Source organism: Larimichthys crocea, chromosome XX (assembly GCF_000972845.2).
Source record: "Larimichthys crocea isolate SSNF chromosome XX, L_crocea_2.0, whole genome shotgun sequence".
Lineage (NCBI taxonomy): Eukaryota > Metazoa > Chordata > Actinopteri > Sciaenidae > Larimichthys > Larimichthys crocea.
This window is the reverse complement of record NC_040030.1, coordinates 14013471-14039537: the sequence shown is the minus strand read 5'-3', so window position 1 is coordinate 14039537 and position 26067 is coordinate 14013471. Positions and strand designations below refer to the sequence as shown.

At 39.9% G+C, this 26067-nt stretch overlaps 1 protein-coding gene across 2 annotated transcripts in view; it reads left to right on the top strand.

The window, feature by feature from the left end:
- LOC104935575 (copine-8) overlaps positions 1-16346 on the top strand; it is an 83936-nt gene extending 67590 nt beyond the window's left edge. The window contains exons 14-20 of one of the 2 annotated variants that reach the window (XM_010751433.3): positions 203-249; positions 1353-1534; positions 2684-2811; positions 5316-5418; positions 7214-7271; positions 7360-7433; positions 12347-16346. In XM_010751433.3, the coding sequence (XP_010749735.1) occupies positions 203-249; positions 1353-1534; positions 2684-2811; positions 5316-5418; positions 7214-7271; positions 7360-7433; positions 12347-12535 (781 nt within the window). In that variant the 3' untranslated portion in view covers positions 12536-16346. Of the gene's footprint in view, positions 1-202; positions 250-1352; positions 1535-2683; positions 2812-3094; positions 3133-3240; positions 3302-5315; positions 5419-7213; positions 7272-7359; positions 7434-12346 lie in introns of those variants that run through there. The other variant, XM_027272280.1, reaches the window with a different exon arrangement.
- Positions 16347-26067: the final 9721 nt, after the last annotated feature.

The following is a 26067-nucleotide window of genomic DNA, read 5'->3' as shown; positions in this document are numbered from 1 at the left end:
AAACAACAACCTTCCCCTGTTTGTTTGGTGTGAAAGCCCAGTAACCTGAGTCTCCTCATCACTGTCAATACTAAAGGGCAGGAGGAACTCTGTTTGCACTCTCAAACACTGATCACTTTGACTTGATTATGTGTGTGTGGTGTGTGAGAGAGAGAGTGGAATTGTTGATTAATGAATCATCTCTTTTCTTTTGTCTTCTCAGGACCCAGATTAACTTCACCGTGGCCATTGATTTCACAGCTTCCAATGGTGAGCCTCCACACACACACACACACTTACACACACAAGTTAAGTTCACACACACTTGCGCATACACAATCAAAGACACACAAAAGTATGCTGAATGCCTCAGGAGCATTTATTCAAATATATGCAGATGGAGAATCAAGTGTTTCCTAATTGGCCTCTTCATCACACCTGGCAGCTAAAGCTGAGTGCAGTAACATACTATGATGGCCTTGATTAAGGATTATGTTATCCATCTACCCTTGAGCTCTGTCCTGGACGAGCAGCAGCGGCAGTAAAGACAAATGCAATGTGTTGAGGTCTGAGCTAGTGTACTTGTCTGGCTCTCACTACAATCTCAATTGAGAATGACGAGTAGTGGAGTTCTGCGGTGAATTAAAACGCGTGCAGGGAGTCAAAAAGTCACGTGCAGGGAGAGAATGCACAATATCACAAAGAGAACCAGCAGAGAACTATTTGTTTGTTGTTTATGGAATCACTGGCTGCTATGGGCTGAAGAAGAAGTACTGAAAAAATATTCAAATGTCATCGTGGTTTCCATAAAACACCATTCAGCCCACACAGCCTCTGATAATTCATTATATTTGTAGCTCAGATGAGTAATTTATTATCTAGTTAAAATGATATCTACAACAAGGACATTTTTTTAATTTCATATTATTTGACTTCATTATTTTATTATTTTGATGTTTTAATAATGTGGAACATATTGTCACTAACATTTCTGAACCCATTCTCAGAGAAGTTCTAACTTTGTGCTTTGAAGCGTGAAACTAATGTACTTATTTAATAATAGAATATAATAGAGAAAATGTCTATATACAAATGTACAAAGTTCATATTTGATTCTGCACACTGTTACCATGGCAACTTCAAAATTAATTTTATAACACAAAACCTGAAGTTCAGTCATCAGATAAATTAAGAATTAGTAAGCAATGAACTGCACACTTAAATGAAGTACAAATAGTCAATTTTAAGATAGTTTGGGCATTTTGCAACCTTTGAGCCAAGCACCTTTGCTAGTTGTCAAAGAATGAAGCTCCACCTCTTCTGTTGTCCACAGAGAATCCTCTGACTGTGTGTGTTCCCTTTGTCACAAACAGGTAACCCAGCCCAGCCCACCTCACTCCACTACATGAGTCCCTACCAGCTGAATGCCTACGCCATGGCCTTGAAGGCAGTGGGAGAAATCATCCAGGACTACGACAGCGATAAGATGTTTCCCGCGCTAGGGTTCGGAGCCAAGCTACCGCCTGACGGACGGGTCTCCCACGAGTTTGCACTGGTACGAACAAGAGCGGTTGGGGCCAAGATGGAGGACTGGGAAGGAAAAGGGTGGGAGTAAAAAATGCATTGTGTTTCTAAACCACTCATCTGCTCTCAAAGGGATGATGACTAACTCACAAAATAATTATGTGACTTTGTGTCCCTAAAGATACTTCGAATGCAATGAAAGAGGGGGCAGAATTTAACAGCAATTTACACCAACGCTTGCCAATAACACAACACAATATCAGTTTCTTTACTAACAAAAGCCTCAAGTGACCATATAGATATAGAACGATGATGTATGTCCTGTTGCATTTGTATAAAAAAGTTAACTTTACCTCAAAGTAAATCCCAAAGCTGAATAAAACAAATTAGAACAGTTAATAAGAAAATAACTTATAATAATTCAGAGTTTAACTCTGACTTTTCCAGTGTGTCAGATTATCATAATCATAACTATATTTTCATTAATCTATAACCACCTGAAAATAAGAATCATAATGTTTTGGTAATTTAGAATGAGCCTTTCATATGTATCATTAGGATGCGTTTTATGTACGTTTGCTAGGAAAGAGAAGGTGAGGTGAGGGGATTGCAACCAGCAACTACACTACTAGATGTCAATAAATCCCACACACTGCTGCCTTAACTGTATGTCCCTGTAGAACAAGCTCGATGGACTAAAGACCTGACATCACCCTTACGGTACATAAGATATGAAATGTTGCTTTTAGTTGAATTTGTCTTAATTTCTTTAGATTATTCTTTGTCACTGTTTTCAAGATAAAACTCTCGAATATAAATTGTTCTAAAAGGCAAAATTACACCCAGCACAGATACGACACTTTCCGGGTCTGCCGCGGTCGCCAAAGTTAATTGCAAACCTCACCAGAAGCGCCATGATCCATTTCAGAAATATCCCAGAGGCCGGTCTCCGCTTGGCTCCGCAGAGAATATGCGGCTGTTCTATTTTTGACGGATTCCCCGCGTCAAATTCACACAGAGCAACTCGAGCTGACAGGAAGTCAGACACAGAAACAGCATAGAGAATCCGGTCAATTTTCAAAATAAAACACCCTGTACAAACGTCTGATCTGAGCAAAACTTCTCTTCTCTTCTCTTCTCTTCTCTTCTCTTCTCTTCTCTTCTCTTTTCGTTGATGTAGAACGGGAACCCTCAGAATCCGTACTGTGCAGGTATTGACGGTGTGATGGAAGCCTACTACCAGAGTCTGAAGTCAGTCCAGCTCTATGGACCCACCAACTTCTCCCCTGTCATCAACCATGTGGCCAGGTAACAAACATACAAGCATGTCATTTATAGATTTATCTTATTTATGGAGTTCATGTCAGAATTTTTTCTACTTTTACTCATCTACTCCGCCTACTCTACCAGGTAGTGGTTTCTTATGTTTGAAGTTCTTATTTTCTGTTTTTAATTATGCCACATGCATGCTGTTTTACACTTGCACATTTGCTATCACTGCTTATATAATGAACTTCAAATCATTTGAGTATGTGTGAAAGAACACCAAGTACATTTCACTCTGCGATTGACACTCAGCATGTGTTCTCAGGTTTTCTCTAATAAGCTCAGCGCAGCGAGTGTTGCCAGGTAGCTAACAAGAGTTTGCAGGAGAGAGAAGACGTAAGGACACAAACAGAGAAAGTACCTGACAGCTGATTGCATGTTTTTTTTGTGTGTGTGTGTGTCTCTGTGTAGATGAGAACATAATTTATTCTGCAGGGAAGCCACACGGACCCATGATCTAGACAAAGTTCTGAAATAAAATAAAAAGGAATTAAGGAACTATTCATGCAAGTGTGTAATTAAAGAGATGTACTCAAGTGAAGCCTCTCATCAGGTTACTTCTCATATTTAAAGGATAATTTACTGAATCTTAATTGCGTAGTTTCAGATGAAATAGCAAAAGCACTCCGAAGGGACATGGTGAAACAAGCACTAATGCAGAGGCAGCAGTTTGTGTTTGTTTAGTCTGTAATGTCACAGGAATAACTTTTACTCATCTCTCCTGACTCTTTACATCAAAGCCTTTCATGAACGTTTCACTTTGCTCTTCTCTTCTTCATGTTAGATAACATTATTTTACAAATCAGTAAACACTTTTACAATAATCACATCAGTATCTTGATATTCCCTCTCTTTGAAGAGATACGGTTACCCGCTCTCCTTCCAAGGATTAGATAAAAACCATTCCACAGACAGAAACCACTGTCACTGTCACACGTATTAGCACCTCTAAAGCTCACTAATTATTAATGTGTTGTATCTTGTGTGTTTAATCTGAACACAAACAGAACTTTAGAGGTGCTAACTAGGCTTTCTTGGGTTAGGTCATGAAGCTACAGCTAGGAGATGTTAGCTCTGTTCCTGTAAATGTATTTTGATGCATTTTGAAGTGTTACATTAGAAATATGTATATATATATATATATATATATATATATATATATATATATAAAATGTTCCAAAAACATTTGTTTTCTGCCTTTTTGGAAAAAGAGTTAATGCGCTTCTTTAATGCTTTTAATGCTACTTTTTTCCATCCGGTTCTGACGTAGCCAACATTAGACTCACATTTCCACTCCAACAGTCTCCTCATGGCTCCCATGGCTTTATACTACATACATGATACTCTGTACTAATCTGTGTAGACTGAAACATATTCATGTTCTATGCATTGTTTGTACTAAGATTCGACTGACACTCTTATAATTGCATCCAGTTGCTGTGCCCTCTTCTTCTATTTTTCCGGCGCCACCTACGTTATACCTCAGTATACTAAACAGTAAACTGATGTGTGAATGGTTTTACAGTGCTACGTGTTGCACTTCGGAGTTTTCACGGATTAAACAAACAAGATTTATTAATTGGTGAATTCATTAGTGAGCTTTAGAGTGTGGCTGGTAGGGGGTCTGTTGCTGTTTCTCCCTGCTTACAGTTTTTATGCTAAACTAAGCTGACACGTCGCTGGCTGCTACTAAAGCACTTTTCTTCATCCAAGCAAATAACAAACCCAAACCCAAAAATCTGATATAAAGTAGCAAACATACAGCAACAGGCAGCTCAGCTACTACTAGGTTGATGAGTTCCAGACTATTAGCACATATTCTACAAACACTTCTTCCTAAATCTAATTAAAAACTTTTAAAACCAGGCGTTGTAGATACATGTAGGATCTTTCTGCAACTTCAAGCTACCAAGTACAGGCTGTCACCCATCTGTGATCTTCTCCACTCTTTACCTGTCTTTAGTTGTTGCCCTATGTCTCCCATCTTTCTCCATGTGCCTATGTTGTGATCTTCTAGAGTGAGAGGCATATTAGATATCTCCAGTAGAGAAGAGGCAGGTGTACAAATAGATCCAACCTCCCCTGTGCAGAAAGGTGAAGCCTAGCAGAAGCTGAAGCGAGTGAAATAATCTCAGTGTGTAAATATCAGCAAGAGTCAGTTCACGACTCACATGGGAGTGAAAGGTCACACTCAACAATGCAGGAGAAATTGAAGGAAGTATAGAGCCGATGATCTGTAGAATTGACATACAGTAGGTGTACAGAGAGAGGTACTTAACAGATTAAGATCCTTCAGAGTGGGAGGTAAGTGCCATTTATTCAATGAGAAAAATCATTTTCAAAGAACTGTTTTCATGTACTTGCAAAGTGCTTTAATTAAAACACAGAAGCCTAATATGCTCGTGTAACAAATCATTGTGGTAAACAAACGAGGAAGGCAGCACAGAAATAACTACAAAGATGTTCTTTGTCTGTTTTTTGCATAGGTATGCAGCTTCAGTGAAAGACGGCTCTCAGTACTTTGTGCTCCTCATCATCACAGATGGCGTCATCTCAGATATGGCACAGACCAAGGAGTCTATTGTCAACGTAAGAACATACACTGTGGCTGCTAACACCTGTCCCTGCACTCCAGTCCACAAAAAGAGACTTCAGTTCAGCTGGAGAAATGCCAGCATACTGGCGTTCTTGCACCTGGCTCAATTGGGAACTGAAAGCTCACTGACCTGGAGCGATCAGGAAGTCAGGGTTTAAGCAAGTTGTTCGCCGTGTGTTTGTTTGCATGCCCTGACTAGGTGCACGCTGCCAGGATGTGATCCAGCCTCGCATCACGAGGACTGTTCAGTATTCAGCGAAAACTTCCCTCAGTAAATCATTTCTGCACCTCATTCACAAGCAATGGAGTGTCTCTTAACTCAAGTTATCTGTTGTCTGAAAGCCTCAAAGGCAGAAATACAAAGATTCTACGATTCCATCCCTAACTAATAAATCTTCATTTCTAGGCAGATTGTATACAAAAAGATTGAATACAATGTGCGCCACAAAAGATGAAAAATAACACATAAAAAGACAGATGCAAAAGTGGAGACGCTCAAAACAAAAGCAGACAAATGAACGAGGGGAGAAACGCTGCCGGTAACACAGCTGCTGCTTCAGTTAGAACCTATGGTATATGTAGATTGTGTATACATAACTCCTATAACTACGATAATGTCAGGGAATATACATTTCACCAAGAAGAAAAGAAGTCACCATTTGCGATTAGCACAGTAATTACACAGTATTTCATAATGCGTAGTGGCTTGAACATAAAAACATGTATGTGAATGAGTAGAAGTGTCTTAGCCTGAGATCATCGTTACTTTTTTTTGCTCCCGAGAGCAAAAATCTGCCTTTGAATGAACGGTGGAAAACAGCTGCGCCTGCATGTTCTAATTAGGCTGTTAGGCGTATCACTGTCGGCTTATAGATGTATTGACAATGGGATTACTTCGTGGAGAAAAGGCACCTCGTGTTGACTGTACATAAACATACAAGGCTGTTAATTGGAATGATTCACATGTTCAGTATTGTCACATATTTATACTCGCGTCTGGATATCCGTTGTTTCTTGCAATGCCAACAGAAATATGACGTGACCGCCTTCACGGCTGTTATTTTTTTTAGTGTTTGCTGTGTCGGCCTCACTTCTGACAGCATGTAATTCACCCCCCATCCATCCTCCGTCACTGTCAAGCCTCAGCGTGCAATGTAGAATCCGAGTGACAGCCATTTTTGTCAAGGCGGTCGGCGATTCATCTCAGGGCTTTGAAAGCAGAGACAGAGAGGAGAGGTTGAGAAAGAGCGAAATGTTAAGGAGAAAAGGAGGCTGAGAGAGGAAAAGGAAGACGAGGTGGCAGAGATGAGAGAACGGGGGGAGCAAAGGGCAGCACAGAGACGTAAAGAAGACCTTTACCGAGGGGAGCAAAAAATAAACGAGATATTTTGATAAGATCATCTATTGCTCTGCTGCCCGAGGTCAACCCATTACTCAAACACACTGAGCACACACACCGCTGGCTCTCTGTTTCTAATACACACTCTGTGGCACTCACACACACAAACACACATCATTTGTCAGCGAGCTCAGGCCACGTTGTTGATTCTCTCGTCTCTAATATTCACTGTGATGCCTCGACCCACGCAGCCTTCCTGGAGGTGCTATAAAAGACGCACGTTTACGCATACTGTACATGTACTATACATGTTGGCGAGACGTGAATGTGACACTTGACGCTTTGTTTACCGCTGATGAAAGCAGAGGACGTAGATGTTAACATGTAGCTCATCTTAACAACTCGCGCAGACACGTTCTTCACATATTAATGTTACTCCTCTCCTGCAGGCCTCCTGTCTGCCGATGTCAATCATCATCGTGGGGGTGGGACCCGCAGAATTTGATGGTAAGTCAACAAAATCTTGTGAACAATATTCGTGTGTTTCTACTCTGTTTGAACAGTGAGAAATAATGCACATTTGTATTCTCCTCAGCCATGGTCGAGTTGGACGGCGATGAAGTCAGAATCTCATCCAGAGGAAGATACGCTGAGAGGGATATTGTTCAGGTACACACTCCTTTCTCTCTCTCTCTCTTAAACCATTCCCCACTGCTTTTACACTAATGAAAAATGAAACCACATCCAAGATTACAAATGGTAACCCACAACCTCCTTCATCACTTTCTTTCGGATTCGTATCCCTAATGACGACACTGATTTATTTTACATAAGTTGCTGAATATGAGATTCATTTCAGTAAAAATCGTGGCTCTATCAACCAACTAAACACCACCGAGGCAAATATTAGTTGCTGGGTCATCATGCATGCATAGCATCATGGTAAGATAGCCTCATAAATGGTCAATTTAGCATCTAACTTATCAGCTATCTATCTACTGTTTGAGTGCATGTGCTATTTGTACATGCTATGTGCATGTGATTGAGGAAAAGCAGATATTCGGGTGTACTTGAATGAAATCTGGTTGTTTTAGTCAAGATTATGCTAAAATATATTTTCCCCAACTATATTTAAGTTCCCTGTTAAGGGCCAACCTTCAATATTGTAAATTTCTGGTTTATTCCTGTTTATTCCCATTAATTCAAGGTAATTCCCATGGAAAGTTTCCAATTTCGAAAATTCACTGAATTTTGCAACCCTTAGTGACACATTGATGCTGGAACACATAGCTTTGCAGAGGATTTATTTGGAAGTGCACTCAAGGATTTGTGTGCAAGTCTTGCTCCTGTATTTTTAAAGGCGAGTGGCTGAAAAACACCTGGGTCCCATCCAGGTCGTTCAACTCGTGTCCGTACAGACAGACACCTGGTCACCTCGACCCCTGCGGTGCAGCAGAACACAGATGGCAAGATGGACACCACACACATGGACACAGAGAGAGAGAAAATGGCATGCTCCCCAGTATCAGCAAAGAGTCTGCCAGATCTCTGCTTCTCTGTGTCTTCCTCATTAAACTGGATGAACAGAGACCCTCAGCTCTAACCTCGGCCCAATGTATAGGTTAAAAAGGCTGCAGGGCAGCTCGAGGTCTGCAGTTAGTCAGACAGAAGGGACCTGTGGAGTGTCCTATGAACTGGAGTAAAAAGACACTTTTTGACTGGGCTGCTACAATTACAATTTTTACTTTACTGCATCTTTCTTCCTTTAAATCTTCTCATGTAGAGTTTGGTATACAAAGTGGCTAACTCGTGACTGTAAAACAGCCAAAATTTAAACCATGATTAGTCATTCCTCCTGCCTGTCAATCATGTGTTCATCCCTTTGTTCATGTCTTTTATCTGTACCCTTATTTCTTTTTTGATAGGCATTACTTTTCATACTTATGTCATTGCCTGGCATCAAGACAAAGAGAACAAATTCATACATTCAGAATAGGCCGTTTGTTTGTTTTTTTTTCCTCCTTTGTGACCTTTATACTGCCGCTGTCATATCTTTCTCCCTCACACCCTCCCTTCAGCACCATGTGGGCGAGGGAGGCACGCTCGTTAGTTGGCTTTTTAACAAGCTGAAGTACACACACATGTAGAAAAGACCCGGAGATGGTACAAAACCAAGTTTCAGTACTGGAACATTACACCAGTTCCTGCCTACAGGCTCTCATTATCAGCGAACTAATAACCCCGAGTGACATGGCGAGGTTCACTTTTCGCAGCAAGGGTTTCCAGCACAAATTGGCCTCTCATATGATCTTGTGATTGTAGGTGACAACAGCTCATTAAGTAAATGAAACGGCGACGTCCTCATATCTGTCCTCATTTAGTTGAGCAATATTGAGCAGACTTGAGATGTAAATAATGATTCACATCAGGGTGGCCTGATGGTTAAAGAAGTCAACAACATGTGTCCATGGGTTGTTTAGCAAACCATCTTATTATAAGTTAGTCTGAATAATGTGACTTCACTGTCAACTAATTATTACTTTGTACTTTATTTTACGCATTGCATCACATTGCACTCACCAAGTTAATTGCTGAGATCTGGGAGCACATAGCCAATGACGGTGATAAACACAAGCAGTCACTCAATCAGGTTGTAGAGACCAACAAGTTATTTATTTCCAGGAATTTTAGATGAATTATAATACAACAAAAAGAGGTGAGGTAGGGGTCTCGTTTAGCTCAGTTGGTAGAGCATCCGTCCCATGTACAAAGGTTCTCCTTTGATTCTCCTTGATCAAGCATAAGACATCAGAGGCTCCTGAACACTTTCTTCCTTTCTGACCTCACCATTGACCTTTGACTTCAGCAATTTCTCCACAACAATAGCCAATACTGTTCAAACCAACAAAATAAATATAACCAAAAGAGTTTCTAAAAAGAGTCTGATCTGTCTAAACAAAATCAAAAAGGAAAAAGAAATCTCATTATCTAACTTTTATCTAATAACTAAACACACAAAGAACCAAACAGAAGAGAAACAAAAACAGCAAAATAACTAGACCTGGCCCAGTCCATAAGCAATAAGCATTCACAATTAATTCACAACAAACACAAAGGCACCAAGGTGATCTCGACACATAAACCAAGAAGCCATGACTGTCGGGTGGTTCTAACTTAAAGTCCGTGTAAAGTAAGAATAAACATGTGTTCTGGGTTTGTCAGACCAAAGAAGAAAGTGTTATTAACCACCCAGCCAAATTTAAATGTTTATAAATATCAAGTCTATGAAATGAAGTGTTAAAATCAGGTAAAAATGAAGCAGTATTCTCAGCTACAGGACTGTAGGGGCGTGTCTGCTGAATGCACTGAAGTCACGCTCACTTTCGCTCACAATCTCAGACTTTAAATATGTAGTTCCTCCAGATTGGGTCCTGTGGATTGGATAGGTGTCGCTGCGATCGTAATCCTCCATGTCTCCAGGGGCGTGCGACCACACACACAGGAGTGTCGGTGGCAGCCATAACAACAGTCACACCACGCTGCTTTAGCACTGTGGCAATCCCTGGCCTTGACCACTCAATAATAGACCACTAGTATTGGGTTGGGAATCAGTACCAGTATGTCTTTAATTGAAGGGAGGGAAAAAATATTGCCACAGTATCGTGATACGTGTAGTATCTCTGCACCGGTCCGTCGTGGTGAAGAAGGAGCTGAGCCGAAAGGCGAAGCTCTCGATTTACCAGTCGATCTACGTTCCTACCCTCACCTATGGTCACGAGCTTTGGGTAGTGACCGAAAGAATGAGATCGCGAATACAAGCGGCCGAAATGAGCTTCCTTCGCAGGGTGGCTGGGCTCTCCCTTAGAGATAGGGTGAGAAGCTCGGCCATCCGCGAGGAGCTCAGAGTAGAACCGCTGCTCCTCCGCATCGAGAGGAACCAGCTGAGGTGGCTCGGGCATCTCGTGAGGATGCCTCCTGGACGTCTCCCTGGTGAGATGTTCCGGGCACGTCCCTCCGGGAGGCGGCCCCGGGGAAGACCCAGGACACGCTGGAGGGACTATGTCTCTCGGCTGGCCTGGGAACGCCTTGGGGTCCCCCTGGGAGAGCTGGCAGAAGTGGCTGGGGAGAGGGAAGTCTGGGCCTCCCTGCTAAAGCTGCTGCCCCCGCGACCCGATAAAAACGGATAAAGCGGAAGAAGACGGACGGAGTATTGTGAGAATTAGCAGTTCTGATCCCCCGTTTGAACGTGCATATTCTCAGCCTAATATCAGATCCCAGTAATTCCCAAATATTTGTCAGAGTTAACTAGGTCTTGGTATCCAGCTCCTGGCTCTGTGCCCATCTCCTCTCTCTGTCTTAGAGTTTAAAGCTGCTCAATTTCACACACTAGCAGCCCCAAATGGCTCCAACAAGCTTTAATGCCCAATAGTTTCACTATTTGTACATTCTTTATGTCCACATTAACTGCTTTTCTCAGTAACCCTGGGGTCTCCAATTGCTGTTTAGGAGTGAAAGTTTTGACATTCACCACCTCCTGTTCACCAGACAACCAGACACCAGAGTTTCATCTGAGAAAATAGGGCGAATCTGTAGCATCTTAATTAGCGTATACTGTCTTTTCTGTAGCAGTGCCAATTTGTGATCTAGGCGGGAGAGATGATTGTCTTTAATGAGCTTCTTTGGCTTAAAAATAGTGAACAAAGAGGATGAATTATGTTATATAATTCAAATTCTCTCTTGGAAATTATTTTTCATTTCTCCAGATTCCTCTGCACTTGATTTGCTGCCATACATTTCACCCTCAGTCCTCTGCTTTAGATCTCATTTCTCACCATTGCCATTTTTCCTCTCTTTATTAGGCCAAGTGTTTCTTGAATGTTCATTTCAATATCTCCTCTTCTTCCAAGCATCAAGCTTTCTATTCTCACATAGTATGCTATACCAGATTTTATCAAATGAGTTGGTCGACAATGCCGTCTGTGGCTCACCTTTAAATATCTCCAGCTGACTCTAATTTAAAGCAACACTCCCTCGCCCTTTTTTTCAATTTAGCATCCCTAGTTTCAGAGTCCAATACCACTGTTGTGAACCACTGTACACGTGCATTTGTTAGGATCAAAAACTAACGTTATATATTTGTTAGTCCAACAGCAAGAAGCCCAGCTTGGCGTCTGTATTTCAGCGTTTTATTTTACAGAGCTTTTGCCGACAACTAAAAATCAGTCCCAGATTTACTCTCATATTCCTGCTCGTCACACTCTGGTTTTCTCTTCTTTGCTTCCTATATCAACATCCTCTTCAGTCATTACAACTCTGTCATTATGAACATAGCTCCTGTTCTAGCACGACACTGGCTCTGCTCCCCATCAGCATTCTTCTACACCCCAGTACTTAAAACCCATTGGTGGTCAAAATCACCAACACTCTGTTCACAGTCCGGGCAACTCGGCTAACAAACTAAGCTAACATCAGCTAACAGCAACACCTAATTGCTATTGGTTGAGGCTGCAAGTTCGCTGATCAAAGTTCACCAATGATGAACTCTCACTTTTACTAATTTTCTTCCTTCTCCTCCCTCTCAGTTTGTTCCATTCAGGGACTACATCGACCGGACGGGAAACCACATCCTGAGCATGGCCCGGCTCGCCAAAGACGTCTTGGCCGAGATCCCCGACCAATTCCTCTCCTACATGAGGACCCGCGGGATCAAGCCGTCGCCGGCGCCACCTCCCTACACACCACCAGGGCAACCCCTCCAAACCCAGATATGAGAAGCCAGGAGGAGAAAGGTTTCGGAGTCAGGGGTCAGCTGAACTTTACGCGCAAAATACTTCCATTGCCCTAAAGCCGCTCTCCATGCCTCGTCGCCGTGGATCACAGTGGTCTTTCTCGTGTTCAGGAAGCTGCATGTCAGGCCAGGAGAGTGTCGCTTTTGAGGACAGGAAAAGCCAATGAGAGTCTGTTTACTTCCACTGTCAAGCATTCCTGTTACTGTCTGGAAATTTTTTTTGTTTTCACCTGGGAAACCTGGACAAGCTTTGGAGAGAGTTTGAATTGAAGCTGGGAAGAAAAGAAACACCGAAGAGAGGAAGGAAAGAGGAAATGAAGGACAACTCTTGGGAAACATTGTAAAGAGAATGTCTCCAGACAAAACAAAGGAATTACTTGATCTTAAATGAAACTTTCCTGTAAATAACTGGACTAATGTAACTTATTCTCTCTCTCTCTCTCTCTCTCTCTCTCTCTCTCTCTCTCTCTCTCTCTCTCTCTCTCTCTCTCTCTCTCCAACTCACTCGTTGTTTACAGTAAACACTAACAAGGATTTTTACTGTTGATACTTTTATACACACATAGTTTCAATATGAAGCTTGTAATACTCTCTCTCTCTCTCTCTCTCTCTCTCTCTCTCTCTCTCTCTCCTGGCATGTGTGTCAGGTAGCAGCAGTGCAGGTCCTGGTAGCCCTTCTGTACCGTACTGTACCGTGCTGTACCGTACCGTACTGTATTCTGGTGTTTGTATTAACCTTTTGCATGAGTGTAGCCTCAGTCAAGTGCATGCATATAGTGGCCCTGCACTACCTCTTCTACCCATCTGTCTGTCTGTCTGTCTGTGGGGGGTGAGTGTCTGTCTGCCTATATCTCCATTAGTCCACCATCTATCTGTCTGTCCGCCTGTCTGTCTGTCTGCACTGCTCTCAGGCCTGAGGAGTCTTGTCTACCTGTCTCCCTTCTACACCTTTTCTTCCTGTCTATCTTTCTCTCTCTCTTTCTTCTCTTTCACTAGCTGTGTTTCCATACAACTTTCTTTTTTTATTTTTTTTTTGGTTATCCTCGACATGCTGCTATTTTTACGTTAATCAGAAGAGGGATGGCTTTCATGACAGAACACGATCAATAGCAAAGGAGTTTCCTTTCTGTTCAGTTGATATAATTGGATTTATGACTTCAAAGTTTATATTTGAAATGTAAATGATCTGTTCCATCCTTTCACATCTAGTTTTAATCTAGCATCGTCCGGTGAATTTGCCCAGTACTTTGATTTATAACCCGTGTTTATCACTAATTAGCAAAATGCTAACACACTAAACTCTTGTGTTTTGTCTCAAAGGAACCGTGAAGTATGGCCAGCGTCAGGAAACATTTATGAACAACGTTTAAACTTTCTTCTAATTCAAACACCGGTTGATGAAGATACAAATTGTGCAGTTTCATATTTTTCCGTAGCGTTTGTTTAACTCCTGAATGGAAGCATAGCTACTCTGTCTCTCTCTCGTCTCTCATTCTCCTCCAAACTGCCTTGGCATTAGGATGCCCACATGCCCAGGGGTTTCGTCTCATTGTGTGTCGTCTAACACCACATCCCGGCCCCATGTTTTAAAAACGACAGCAGCTGCTCTCAAACTAAATACTGTTTGAGCATAAAGAGCCCAGTGGTCAAAAATGCAGAGAAAAACACACTTTCCCTATGTTGGCTTTTTTGTTCCATTTTAATTTAAATTTTTTTGGTGTGTAAATTTTTTATTGCACCTTTAGCTTTGATATAGCTTTTTATATGTTTGTTTTTATGACGTGTATTTATATGTGCCAATCGTGGAAAAGGATGATTTGTGCGATTCCCGTCTCATATGTTTGTGAGTGACGCCTGATGAAGAATGAGAGTCGTGTGGAAGGATTGATGAAAGTGTGTCTCACTCATGAGTGAAAATGTGAATGAGAGCTTGTGTGTTGTATGAAACAACTTTTGTCTTTTAAAACAACATTAGATGAAACGTTTAAAAAGTCTTACAAAACATGGGGATGTGGGAACATGAAGAATTATTGGAGAGAGTGAATTTCATTGCAGCACCAAAAATGTGATATTTAAGCATTGCTTACATTGTATTTGTTGTATCAACACTCTGAAGTAGTCTTAAATAAGTCGTGGTAACATGAAGCATACCATCCATATTTATAGTGGACCTGATGTTTCCAGATGTTATCGTCTTTTTTTACACATCTAACCACCAAGTAAAACCAGACAGTGCAGTTAATACAAAAAAAAAACTTTCTGGTTATTCTAATAATTTCTCCAAACACATATCTTCAGTTTGCATATTTAAGCATAACAAATACATTGAATCTATTATTTTCACAGTGCCGAAATGGTTGGATTAATTGCACGAGTGTTTGCTTAGCTGGTGCAGTCACACTCCTGCAGCCACCCACTGTGTTCAAAGCCTAGCTGGACACATCATTAGGACTGCAGGTCAACATAAGGAGCTCATTACTGCCTCAGCAGATATATACTGTAAAACTCACATCCTCCAAACTGTTAAAGATCCAACGCTGCAGGGGTCAGAGCTGGGTTTATTATAGCTTTTGTTGATTAAAAGGCAGAGAGTAGGGATCTTTCCTGAATGTGGGGTTACCTGCTTGGTTAACTGAGTGTTTGTTGTTGTGTCTTTAGGGACGATTTAGCAGGAAACCCTTCAGGTAGAGATTCATTTCTATATATATGAATATGAAGATAAAAGCAAGTTTTGTGCAGCAGCTACTATGGACAGTGACAATTATGAGATAATGTTCAAGGAAAACTGAGTTTATAACAATTAGTTTTGATGCTCTGGCTATCAGTTATGATTATTATTGCTAAATTACTGTAATTAGTGAAGTTGTACACGTCAAGAAGAATTAAACTGAGATTCCAAAAATTAAACTGACGTTACACAGCAATATTTAAGTCTAAGGTTTGCTAACTTTAGCCACTAAGTAAAGCTGTAGTGAAAGACCCCTGAGAATGTTATGAGAGAATTTTATTGTTAATGAATTTAGGAAGAATGTAACATTTAAATTTTAAAGATTAAATCAATGTGATTTAGTAAGTCAGATGAAGGTAAACGTCCACATGGCTCCAAACTATTTCTTTAAGTTTCTTGACATTTTTTTTTTACTTGATAATTGGCTGGTCAGATTCAAACCCCAGGGTGCTGTTGTTACATGTATGCACTATACAAACAGCAGCCTACAGGACGCCCCTGTCAACTACCTCCTGTTTCAAGTCACGTGTTCTTCAGCAAATCCTTGCAGGGTAGGAAAATGCATCTCTTTACTTCATTTCATCAAATTTAATGCAAAGGCTTGTCAACTAGGACAGGACGCAGTATGAAAGCAAAAAAAAGGCCTTAAACATTAAAAACTTAATGTTGTTACTGAAATACCCCTGTACTTATAGCATTTAAATATTTTAATATAGACCTCATCTTTATGGAAAGTGTCATAAGATAACTTCTGTTAAAAATCAAACTGAATTAAGCTTTCTGGGTTCACTTCACTCAACTTCAGAGAGTGTCTAAATAATTACACTGAAGTTGCTCAAAACAAATGTGTCATTTCAGATCAAAAATGAAATTCAGACATCAGAATTAAAGATGGATCAGCGATCAAACCTGAATGAAATATATCAGACCAACATCTTATAGGGGAAAAAAAGTTCAGATGAGTGACGTGAAACCTGGAAACTTGAATTTTATCGGAATTTGAGGAAAAAAATAGTTTTTGAAATTGCCAAAATTCTTTCTTCTTTCTTTATATATATATATATATATATATATATATATATATATAATATAGTTAGATATATATAATATATAATATATATATATATATTTTTTTTTTTTGGCCTTTCTTTGCTTCCATACAAACATACACACATTATTGCCATAGTCATCGGTGGCAGTTATTCTGTGTTGGTCTGCTTTGGGCGGACGGCTATGATTATATATTTTTTGACTTTCCAACAGCTCACTAACTTTGCCAAGCCCCATAAAAGTGTGAGTAGAGTGTGTGTATGTGGGTTTCTGTGGGTGTGCATGCATGTGTTTGATATAAATATACTTTGTGTGTGTGTGTGTGCGGTTGTATGTATGTGTGTGCCCGTGTGGCACGTTTCTAAGAGTGTTTTAATAGACCATGTGAGGTGTTAAGACACATAAGATCTTTGTTTACTAAAGCTATCCAAATAATATATTGTATGCTCGTCATATCTTCTTAACAACGTGCACTATGTTTGCATGTACAGTTTTACAAAGGATGCACCAGTTCCTTTTGTTAAAAACTGCGTGTTTTGAAATATAGAAATCTATATGAAAATTTAACTGTACAAAATGGCCTTAAATCTTTCACTGATTTTCTTGGAATTGTGCGATGCCTTCTTCAGAAAAATGAATTGTTTAATTAATCGTTCTCTATTTTGTGTCAGTGTTTCTATTGCTTTCTAGTGTATTTTCTTTGCACAAGTTCAATTATGGAAAAAAAAAATTATCTTGTACTTTTTTGAAACCGTGATTAATCAGAGAAAGCATGGCTGAAGTACTGATTGTCTGATAATACATATAATAGATGACTATTTCTGTATCGAACTATGGATTTTTAAATAAATATTCATATTAAACACAAAATTTCCTGGAGCTCATTGATTTTTTTCCCTCTTGGTTTGCCGTTTGGTACTGTTTTTAACTGGTTTTAATCTTACCTCAGTGACAGACATTTTTAGTATATCAAATCAATTCTGGTGTTCCTCAAGGCTCAATTTCAGGACCTACTCTTTTTAACAATTTTAGGACCTACTCTTAAAAACTGAATTCAACACCTTGTCAACCTGGGAGTTATCATTGACTCTGATCTTAGCTTTGAGCCCCACATTAAAAATATAATTTTTATCATCTTAAGAACATTGCCTAAGTACAACCGTTTCTCTCTCAAGCCAACAGAGACATTATTGCATGCTTTTATAACTTGCAGAATTGGCTATTGTAATGTAATGTATGTATTCTTTCTGGTCTCTCTAACAAAAATCTAGCTCAACTACAGTTATTACAAAACTCAGCTGCTCATCTGTTGACGAGGACCAGAAAGAGAGCACATATTACACCAATTTTAAAGTCTCTGCATTGGCTACCTGTGCACTTTAGAATCGATTTTAAGATTATTTTACTGGTTTATAAATCTCTTAATGGTCTTAATGGTGTTGATTGATTGATTATCTTTGAGCAAGGCACTAAATGCTTCTATAAAACATGAGAAACATTTAATAATTTTTCAAAGATGTGTCATCAGAACATTTTTCTGTTTCTATGAATAATTCTGGGGTAAATCTGAATCATCCACCCACTGAGGTGGCAACTATTTCCTGTATTAATTGACACGTTTAAAGAGGCAATTAGTAAAACTGTCAACGCTCTATCACACAAAATACCCAAATTTCTTCTGTTTATCTGCTGGGGGGTTGATGGGGTTCTTCATCAACACTCAATAACTCAGCAAGCACTTTGGCAGGTGCTGAGATCTGAAGTTTTAAAAGTCACGATCCAGCTTTGTTTTTGTCAGCATTTTAGGAAAGTCTCTCAGAGCGACAGAAGGTGTACAGTTTTTAGAGTTATGCTGCAAAGGTCATTCAAACTTTAAAGTATTGACTTGACATTTTGGGAAATACGCTTATTTGCTTTCTTGCCAAGGGATTGATACCACTCTCATGTCTGCATTGGGACCTGGAGCCAGCAGGTGATTAGTTTAGCTCACTGTTCAACATGTTGTACCCTGTCTGTTCAAACTGCAAAACTGCAAAAAACAGGCTATTGCTACTGCTAAGGAATCATCTCCCGGCTCTAGCTTTAATAGAGAACATTAGAGTGGCATCAATCGTTCCCTGGACGTTGGCACCAAGCGGGAACCTCTGTGTCTGCAGTTCCTTGAATGGCCACTTGAGGCTGGCTACAGGACAAGTCTCCATGAGCCCCCATGTTAAAATGTTAAAAACTTCCCAGCAGAAATAAACATGTTTACAGCCTGGTACAAAAAATGTTTTGGTCTCTATAGCTAATTTTCCCGTTCATGACAACTGTACTGAGTCTGTTTTTTTTACTCACCTGTTCAAATTATATTAAGGCTTAAAGTTACGCATAATTAACAGCATGGTGGAAGATTCAGCATTGCCCACATAGCACCACCACACTCTTCGCATTGGCTCTTCAGAAACCTATGACTGACATCACAAATACGTCTTTTTATTGTCAGTGGTTGGAACAGGTATTAAAGACAAATGTTTAAATTTAGGAGACCATGTTTTTATTTCATGAAGCAAAAGGTGTGCAAATGTTTTCTTGCTTGCTTTTAAGTCAGAAAACTGGAAGTTGGGACTTTCCCAGGTGTTGTCGCACATGCCTGAAAATACCTGAAGAAATTACATAAAATCAGCTATGTTTTTGCATTTGTCTTGTGAATTACTGGAACATTTTGACTCTGCAGACCTCTAAGTATTTAAATAATGTAATGTTTTTTGTGTGTTTATGTTGCTGTTTTGAATCTTTTAATATTTATGAATTCCCTGTCTATTATTGCAACTTTATTGTCTTGTTGCTACTCACTGACCCCAGGGTAAATCCTAATCACCAACCTTTAACTCTCTACATTACGACTACAATTACTTTAACTCTCTGATCACCATTATACGTGTCCATATGAGCCGCTGGAACCTTTTAAATTAGCAATTAGCGTTATTCCTTCAAACGTCCTCTCGTTGTGCATCTTTTTCTGGCTTGTAAACAAACGTGATGATTATTTTCACATACCGTATGCTGACAATCTGTCACCATTAGGTGGAGGATGAGGACGATGGAGCATCAACAACATATGGATTTGTTGCCAATTATCTCCTCGAGGAGCAACATGGAGACCGCCGACTAAGAAATATCAAAGTAACAATCGTATTTACCAACAAATAGGGTGTTTTGATTTTTAATTATGTATTAGATGTACTACACATTGGTGCTGACACTTTCCAAACAAAAAATAACAATGGGAATTTTCCAGATTGTTAGTATGGATTTGAACACGTCATTGACATTTCAGAATGGATGGCTTGTCTTGCGTTTAAAGAAGTAGGACATCCACATGTCACCATGATGTTGATAATAAAGATGACAGACAGTGACATGGACAGATGTAATCAAGTATGCGTACAGCGTCCTGCTGTCCACAGAGGCCTCGATCAATCACCATCAACCCTCTTGTGTGTATTAGATAGATGTCATCTGTTGGCCCATCCATTTCTCCCCTTCATAAATGTGCTCATAAATTTAGAGAGCAGACAAAATTGCCTGATGAATTTACCTTATTATAAACCAACATTTGCATATATTCGCGGAACAAATTCACTTCGGTCAGCGTCACATTTGCCCCGCTAAAAATTAAGCCTGAAACTGTAGATTGGCTGCATGGCGTGAAGTGAAATGAGGCTTAAATGAAGTTTGTACATCTGGACAGCAATGAGGGAAAGATTCCAAAAATGAAATCACTGTTTGTTTTTTAGATTTATTTACAGACATATCCGCATATTCATTTTATGGACCACACATATGGTTTTGTGTATATGTTAATATTTCATGCAGAATGTGACTGTGGCTCTTCAAGGAAATTGCAGATCAACATCAACATGAAGTTCTCTGTACTCATTTTGGTCTGTAGTATAGTTTCATTTCTCTTTGAGTTCAGTTTAAGTGAATATTTTAGTTTCAGTTCCTGTGATGGCCTCCCGCTCTGCTTTTTTTGGTTATATTTGGTTTTGTTCGCCAAGGAGGAAATTAAATTTACTTAGAAATGAACAGAGTAATTCTTGTTGTTCTTTGTCTTCTTGTTCTTACAATAAAACTTTTTTTTTTTAACTTTTATTTTGTGTTAATTATTTTTGTGATTACTTGTTCTTACTTCCCTTCATTGTGTCATGAGTCGCTCCTGATTTTTCATTCCTCCTGCCAGTACTTTTCCACTCACCTACCAGCCGCTCCCACCTGATCAGTGCAACCACCTTCACCTGTGTTCCCTCACCTGATTTAAACCCACTCCTTCTCGCACGTTTATCGTCGGATTGCTTCCCTGGTTTTGACCCTGCCTGTCCCTGACCAGTCTCGGACTCCTCTGCCTGCTCGCCCCTTGTCTGTCTCCTGGTTGCTTGGATTCCCTCCCTGGAGGTTTCTGCTGCAGAGTTGGACTATTTTGGCTGGCTCTGTTGGAGACTACTTCCTGAGTACCTGCTGTGGATTTCTACGACCCTGTTTGTCCAATAAACTGTTGAACTGTTCCAACACTGGTCTCAGCCTGTGCTGTTCTTGGGTCCAGCCTTACAGCCATTACACACTGTGCTCACCAGTTTGACCGTTACAGCTCTCACAGCTGATCATATCTACATCAAAAAGTATACACTTGAAGATTAATCAAAATCACTGAAAAGCCAGTTTTAAAGATGTGGTCACAGATCACTGACTAACAGAGAATTAAAAGTATAATCTATCTATAATTTGTCAACCTTAATTTTTGTGCCACATTTATGATTTGTCATATTTAAAATACAGAGCGGGTCAGACGACTGCTTTGGATGTTTTGTAATGCGAAGGTGATTTCTGTGACACGTGACAGCCTTGTGCATGCCTCAGGTTGCTTTAAATAGCTTCATTTTCCCAGCGTCCCTCGAGCCCAAGGGAGGAGATGGGTGGATTGATTGAGGGGCGAAGAGAGGCAGAGTGGAGGAAAGGTGCTAATATCACTGTCAATCAACATCTAATGCAACGACAGCGGAGAGAAATAGAGTGGGAGAGAGAGCATCGTAACACTGTGAGAACAAAACATACACACTGCACAAACACAGCAGAGGACAACACTGCTCATTAACAGCAATGAAAAAAAAAGGCCACCCATTCAGAGCCAGCTACACCTGGACGAAATGAGCAGCATTGAAGACAAATTTAATACATAATTTAATTACAATTTTTTTTTTTTTGTTGTAGAAATTTGATTTTATGCCCACATAATGCTGAAAATCCAACCAGAAATAAGCATACCCACAGCACTTAGATATTAAAATCTATAACGTAAAGACAGACTAAATAATTCCTTTGCTTCTTAATTGTTTAAATACTTATTCAGGAAATAATTATGTGGTAATTAGTCAATACAGTACAAAAGGTCATGTGAAGGATTTTTTTCCGTTTTAAAAAGACTTGATGTCTTAATGCTTGAGTAAGTCTAATGAACACTGTGGTCGGTGTCTGTCAACCAGGGTTGTAATTATGTTCGCTTGTCACTTCCAGACACAGTCTGTAGCTTAGCAACCTGCCACGGAGACAGAGCTAAAGTTGGATCTCATCTGAATATTCCCCAGAAATTAAAAAAAAAAAACTCAGGTGATTGGTGCAATACCAAGTGCACAGTTGCGTTTTCTTAAACCTGAAGGTGGCATTAGGACATCTCTGGACATCCATCACAACAACACCGTCAAACTTTTACAGACAGCGTGCAAGGAACACTGATATGAATGTGGGCAGGTTGCATAATTACTGTGTGCCGTTAATAAAACAAAACACATGTTTTGGCCACTCCGCCCACTGAACTCCCACCAATCTTATATAAATAGAACATTTTCCCCATGTGTTGTATTGTTTTTTTTAAAGGTGCTGAGAGACGGCACGTAGCCGCTTTGTTCAGGTTCATGAATTCTGAGTCCGTTATGTAACTTTTAATAATGATTTTCTGCTATAATTTCTTTTTTTTTCCTTACAGCATGTGTAATGTTTAAAAGCAGACATGTGAGCAATGTTCATTTTATTTTCCTCTTCGCTGTGTTAGTTTTTGGATGTTTGGACATCTTCATGCTGCTTCAAACTGTAGATATCCCGACTTTGTGGGTCGATCTTAAAAAACTCCTACATTTCCCATAATGCAACCCAACAGTGTCTTTGATTAGCCCCTCTCTGCTTTGTAAAATACTAGTAGACTTTCTGCTCCAGAGCCAAACCCTGGTAACCCTGATGACATCATCTTTTACAAATGTTTTCACAGTGTGAGTAGTTAACTGATACTCATGCCTCAGATCGGTGGATTGGCTCTTTAAATGTCATTTTAAGGAGCTGGTCGGACAAAAAAAGCATTGCTACAGGCACAGGCACACAGACTTAACAGCTGGTGTGCATGTGCAACCAGGTGATCAAATATTATTGACAAAAAAAAAACTGATTCATGCGGAAGCATAATTTCTTTCGTGAGTTTTGAGTTGTGTCCACTAACATGAACCTCTCATCTGCATTCGTCCCACCGTTCCTATCACATCCAGCAGCATCAAAACAGGAAGGAAGTTAGAAAGTAGTGAAGCCTCTTGCTTGATTTGATTAGATGCCTCGGGCTGAAAACTTGAGAATATTTTAACCAGTGACACATCTTGGTGTGATCACTTACTAATGCATGTCTGTAAAACCTTTTGAAATGCCTCTGTGTTTGATTGGATTAATACATGAACAGTCTTCTGCTGCACTGTTGCAGCTATTGTGTACAAGTGGAGAGTTATCGCTTCATTAGTTTAGACGTTTCACACGATAACCCAGTTTTTACACTTTTATGTAATTAAAGAAATTAACAGAAGAAATTACTATGTTCGGTAAATCACTCGGCGCTAATGAAAACAAATTCAGAAGTAGCTTATTATGATTAAATCTCTTAATGCCTGGATCATCATTTTTTTCATCGCACATTGACACTCAACAATTGAACCAAGCCTGCAGTAATATTGTTGTACTGTATTGTACTTGCAAAACTTTATGATCAGTGCTAATTAGCTAGGAAACCTATCATCCTACAGCTTGATTGATTGATTCACGTTTCAAGCAGATATCTTAAAAAGAAAATACTATTGAATCATTCCAAAATATCCCACTCCTGTTGCTACTGCGAGACGTGTGGAATAAAGTTATTTTGACACTCCTTCACAACAGTTTGAGTGTCATGGTAACATACAGTACCGTCTGCTTGGCCATCTGTTTCTTCACGTCCCTGTTCTGTGTTTACTTTGCTTGAAGGTGCGATCCAGGCACCGACTGCAGCCTAATTAAGTCACGATCTGAAGAAAACATTTTTACTGTCAAAACAGAGCAATAATTTGCTTTGGAGCTAATTAAGCAGTGATGACGAGAAAACTAAGTTTGATATCTTAAGATTATGGGATAATTAAGTCCTGATCTGAAGATAATGGGGGTGAAGCAGAAATTAGATACAGCGGGAGCTCTCTATCGAGGAAGAAGGGGAAAAAAGGGCTCTCTTTCATTTCCGCTTATTTGAAACAAATCCAATTAAACACGCAGAGAAAGAGCTGCAACGCGGTGCTTCTTCATTATAGTCCACAAATACCAACACCAACAGAGCTAAGTGAGACAAAACATCAAGTTGGGTTGACTAATGGTTTTTATTGTGCTTGCTGTGTTTAATCAGTAGATGACACACTTTCCTTTGTCTCAATTAGCAGTACATATGAGGCCCCCTAACCTGGTTTGATATATTATGTATCGCAGCTGAGCGTTTCCGTGCGGCTCTAACTGTAAGTGTGTTTCCACCTCGGCTTCTAATGCATTATGCAGTGCAGCAGGCGGCAAATGCATGGGGTGCTAGAAGCCTCATTGCCTTGTAAGTTTGGAGTGTGTGTGGGAAAGAGAAGGTAATGGGGCATCATGGGGAATCTGGTGAGTTTCTGTTGCAACGTGTCTCCAACCGCACACGTGAATTTACCTGTTGACATGTGGAAGTGTGTGTGTGTGTGTGTGTGTGTGTGTGTGTGTGTGTGTGGTCGAGAGCGTGGGATGAGTTTGAGCGATAAGTACCGCTCTGCTGACTTGTCACACTCTTGTACACACACTTTGCTGGGTGTATGTTGTTCCTCTTGGAGAGAACTGGGAAGTAAATAATAATTTGTGAATAAATTACAGGGAACATTCAGTCTATTAAAAGTTATAATTGGTGTGAGGAAAAATTCAACAAGTACTTATTGAGAGATTTCAGTTAGTCACTGCCGCTGAGATCAGGTCACCTGAGAACACGAGCGTGCACTATGAAAAAAACTAAATCACATAAGTCACAATATGTTAAAGATGGTTCTTATTTCCAAATATTGGTTTCAAGACCAGATTTAATTAGATCAGGGGCACCCAAACTTTTTCGCCTCGAGACCCAAAAGTGACCCGCTGTGAAAATACATGCTCTTAAAAGTCTCTGCACAGGAAAAGTTCATTTGACTTAGTTTGGAGATGTCTGTCTAATTTGTTCAAGCTCCCAGAAGTCACACCTAACTTCACCTCGGTCAGAGAGCACAAACATGTCAGAGAGAAAGCGAGGGGGGCATCTGATTCAAACAGGGTTGTTATACTTTTTATTCTGCACAGTTGCTCTGCACTCAATTTTTCTACATTACACAATATTATAAGACATTTTTTTCAATCAAAACACAGACTGAATTTTAAGAGCTTCATGAAAACTTAAATGCTACGCTCGGCCAAGGAATAATGCTCTAAAGAAGCTTGAGATAATCATGACTTCTTATTAAAAAGAGACATTTATTCTGAGCTCTAACTCGCAGGATCCCTGTGCTCCCAGTCGAGGAGGCAGAGTGGAAAATGAAAAGGTCTCTGTTGTAACCACCCACTGTAGGGATGATAATAATTATCAGGAATGGCATGTGCCTTGCCTTTGAAATAATGTCAGTGATGATTAAAGGCGGCGTATTGGTTCTCCAGCCAACTACTTCATTAAACTGAAAGAAAATGGAGGTGATGGTTCAGTCATACTCAGATATGTTCTGAAGAAATGCAGTCCACACAATATGAGGTATTGGATAAGTTGCTAATGATAATGTGCTTTTGTGCAACCAAGTCACATTATCTCCATCATCCAACATATATGTCATTTACATTTTTACGGCAACTGGATGCACTCCAGTTTTGAGCACAGCAAAGCAAAGCATTGCGTAGAAATTAGTATTTTTTAAATTATGGACAGATGTACATGTGTATTTGTTCTGATTACATTACTAATGATTAAAAACTAGCGAGTCGACAACTTTGTTAACAGCCAAACAGGTGCAGCCACACAAGACATAGCAGCTGGCTAATATTACATACCAGTCCAACAGCAAGAAGCTATTTCATGAAATTCTCAACAACGACTAAAAGTCAGTCCCAGATTTACTCTTGGCGACTTTTAGTACAAACACTAAAACTCCCCTGGTGCTCTGAGCTCACAGTCCAGGCATCCCAGCTAACAAACTGAGCTAACATTAGCTAACAGCAACTACAGTTGGCAGCGTTTTACTTTACAGTTTTAATTCTCAGTTGAAATAAATGAGCTTCTACAGACAGGGTATTTAATTCTCAGTTGAAATAAATGAGCTTCTACAGACAGGGTAGGAAAGTGTAACGTCTTTTTGTTTTTTGTAATTTCATGGCTTTTTTCAAAAGTA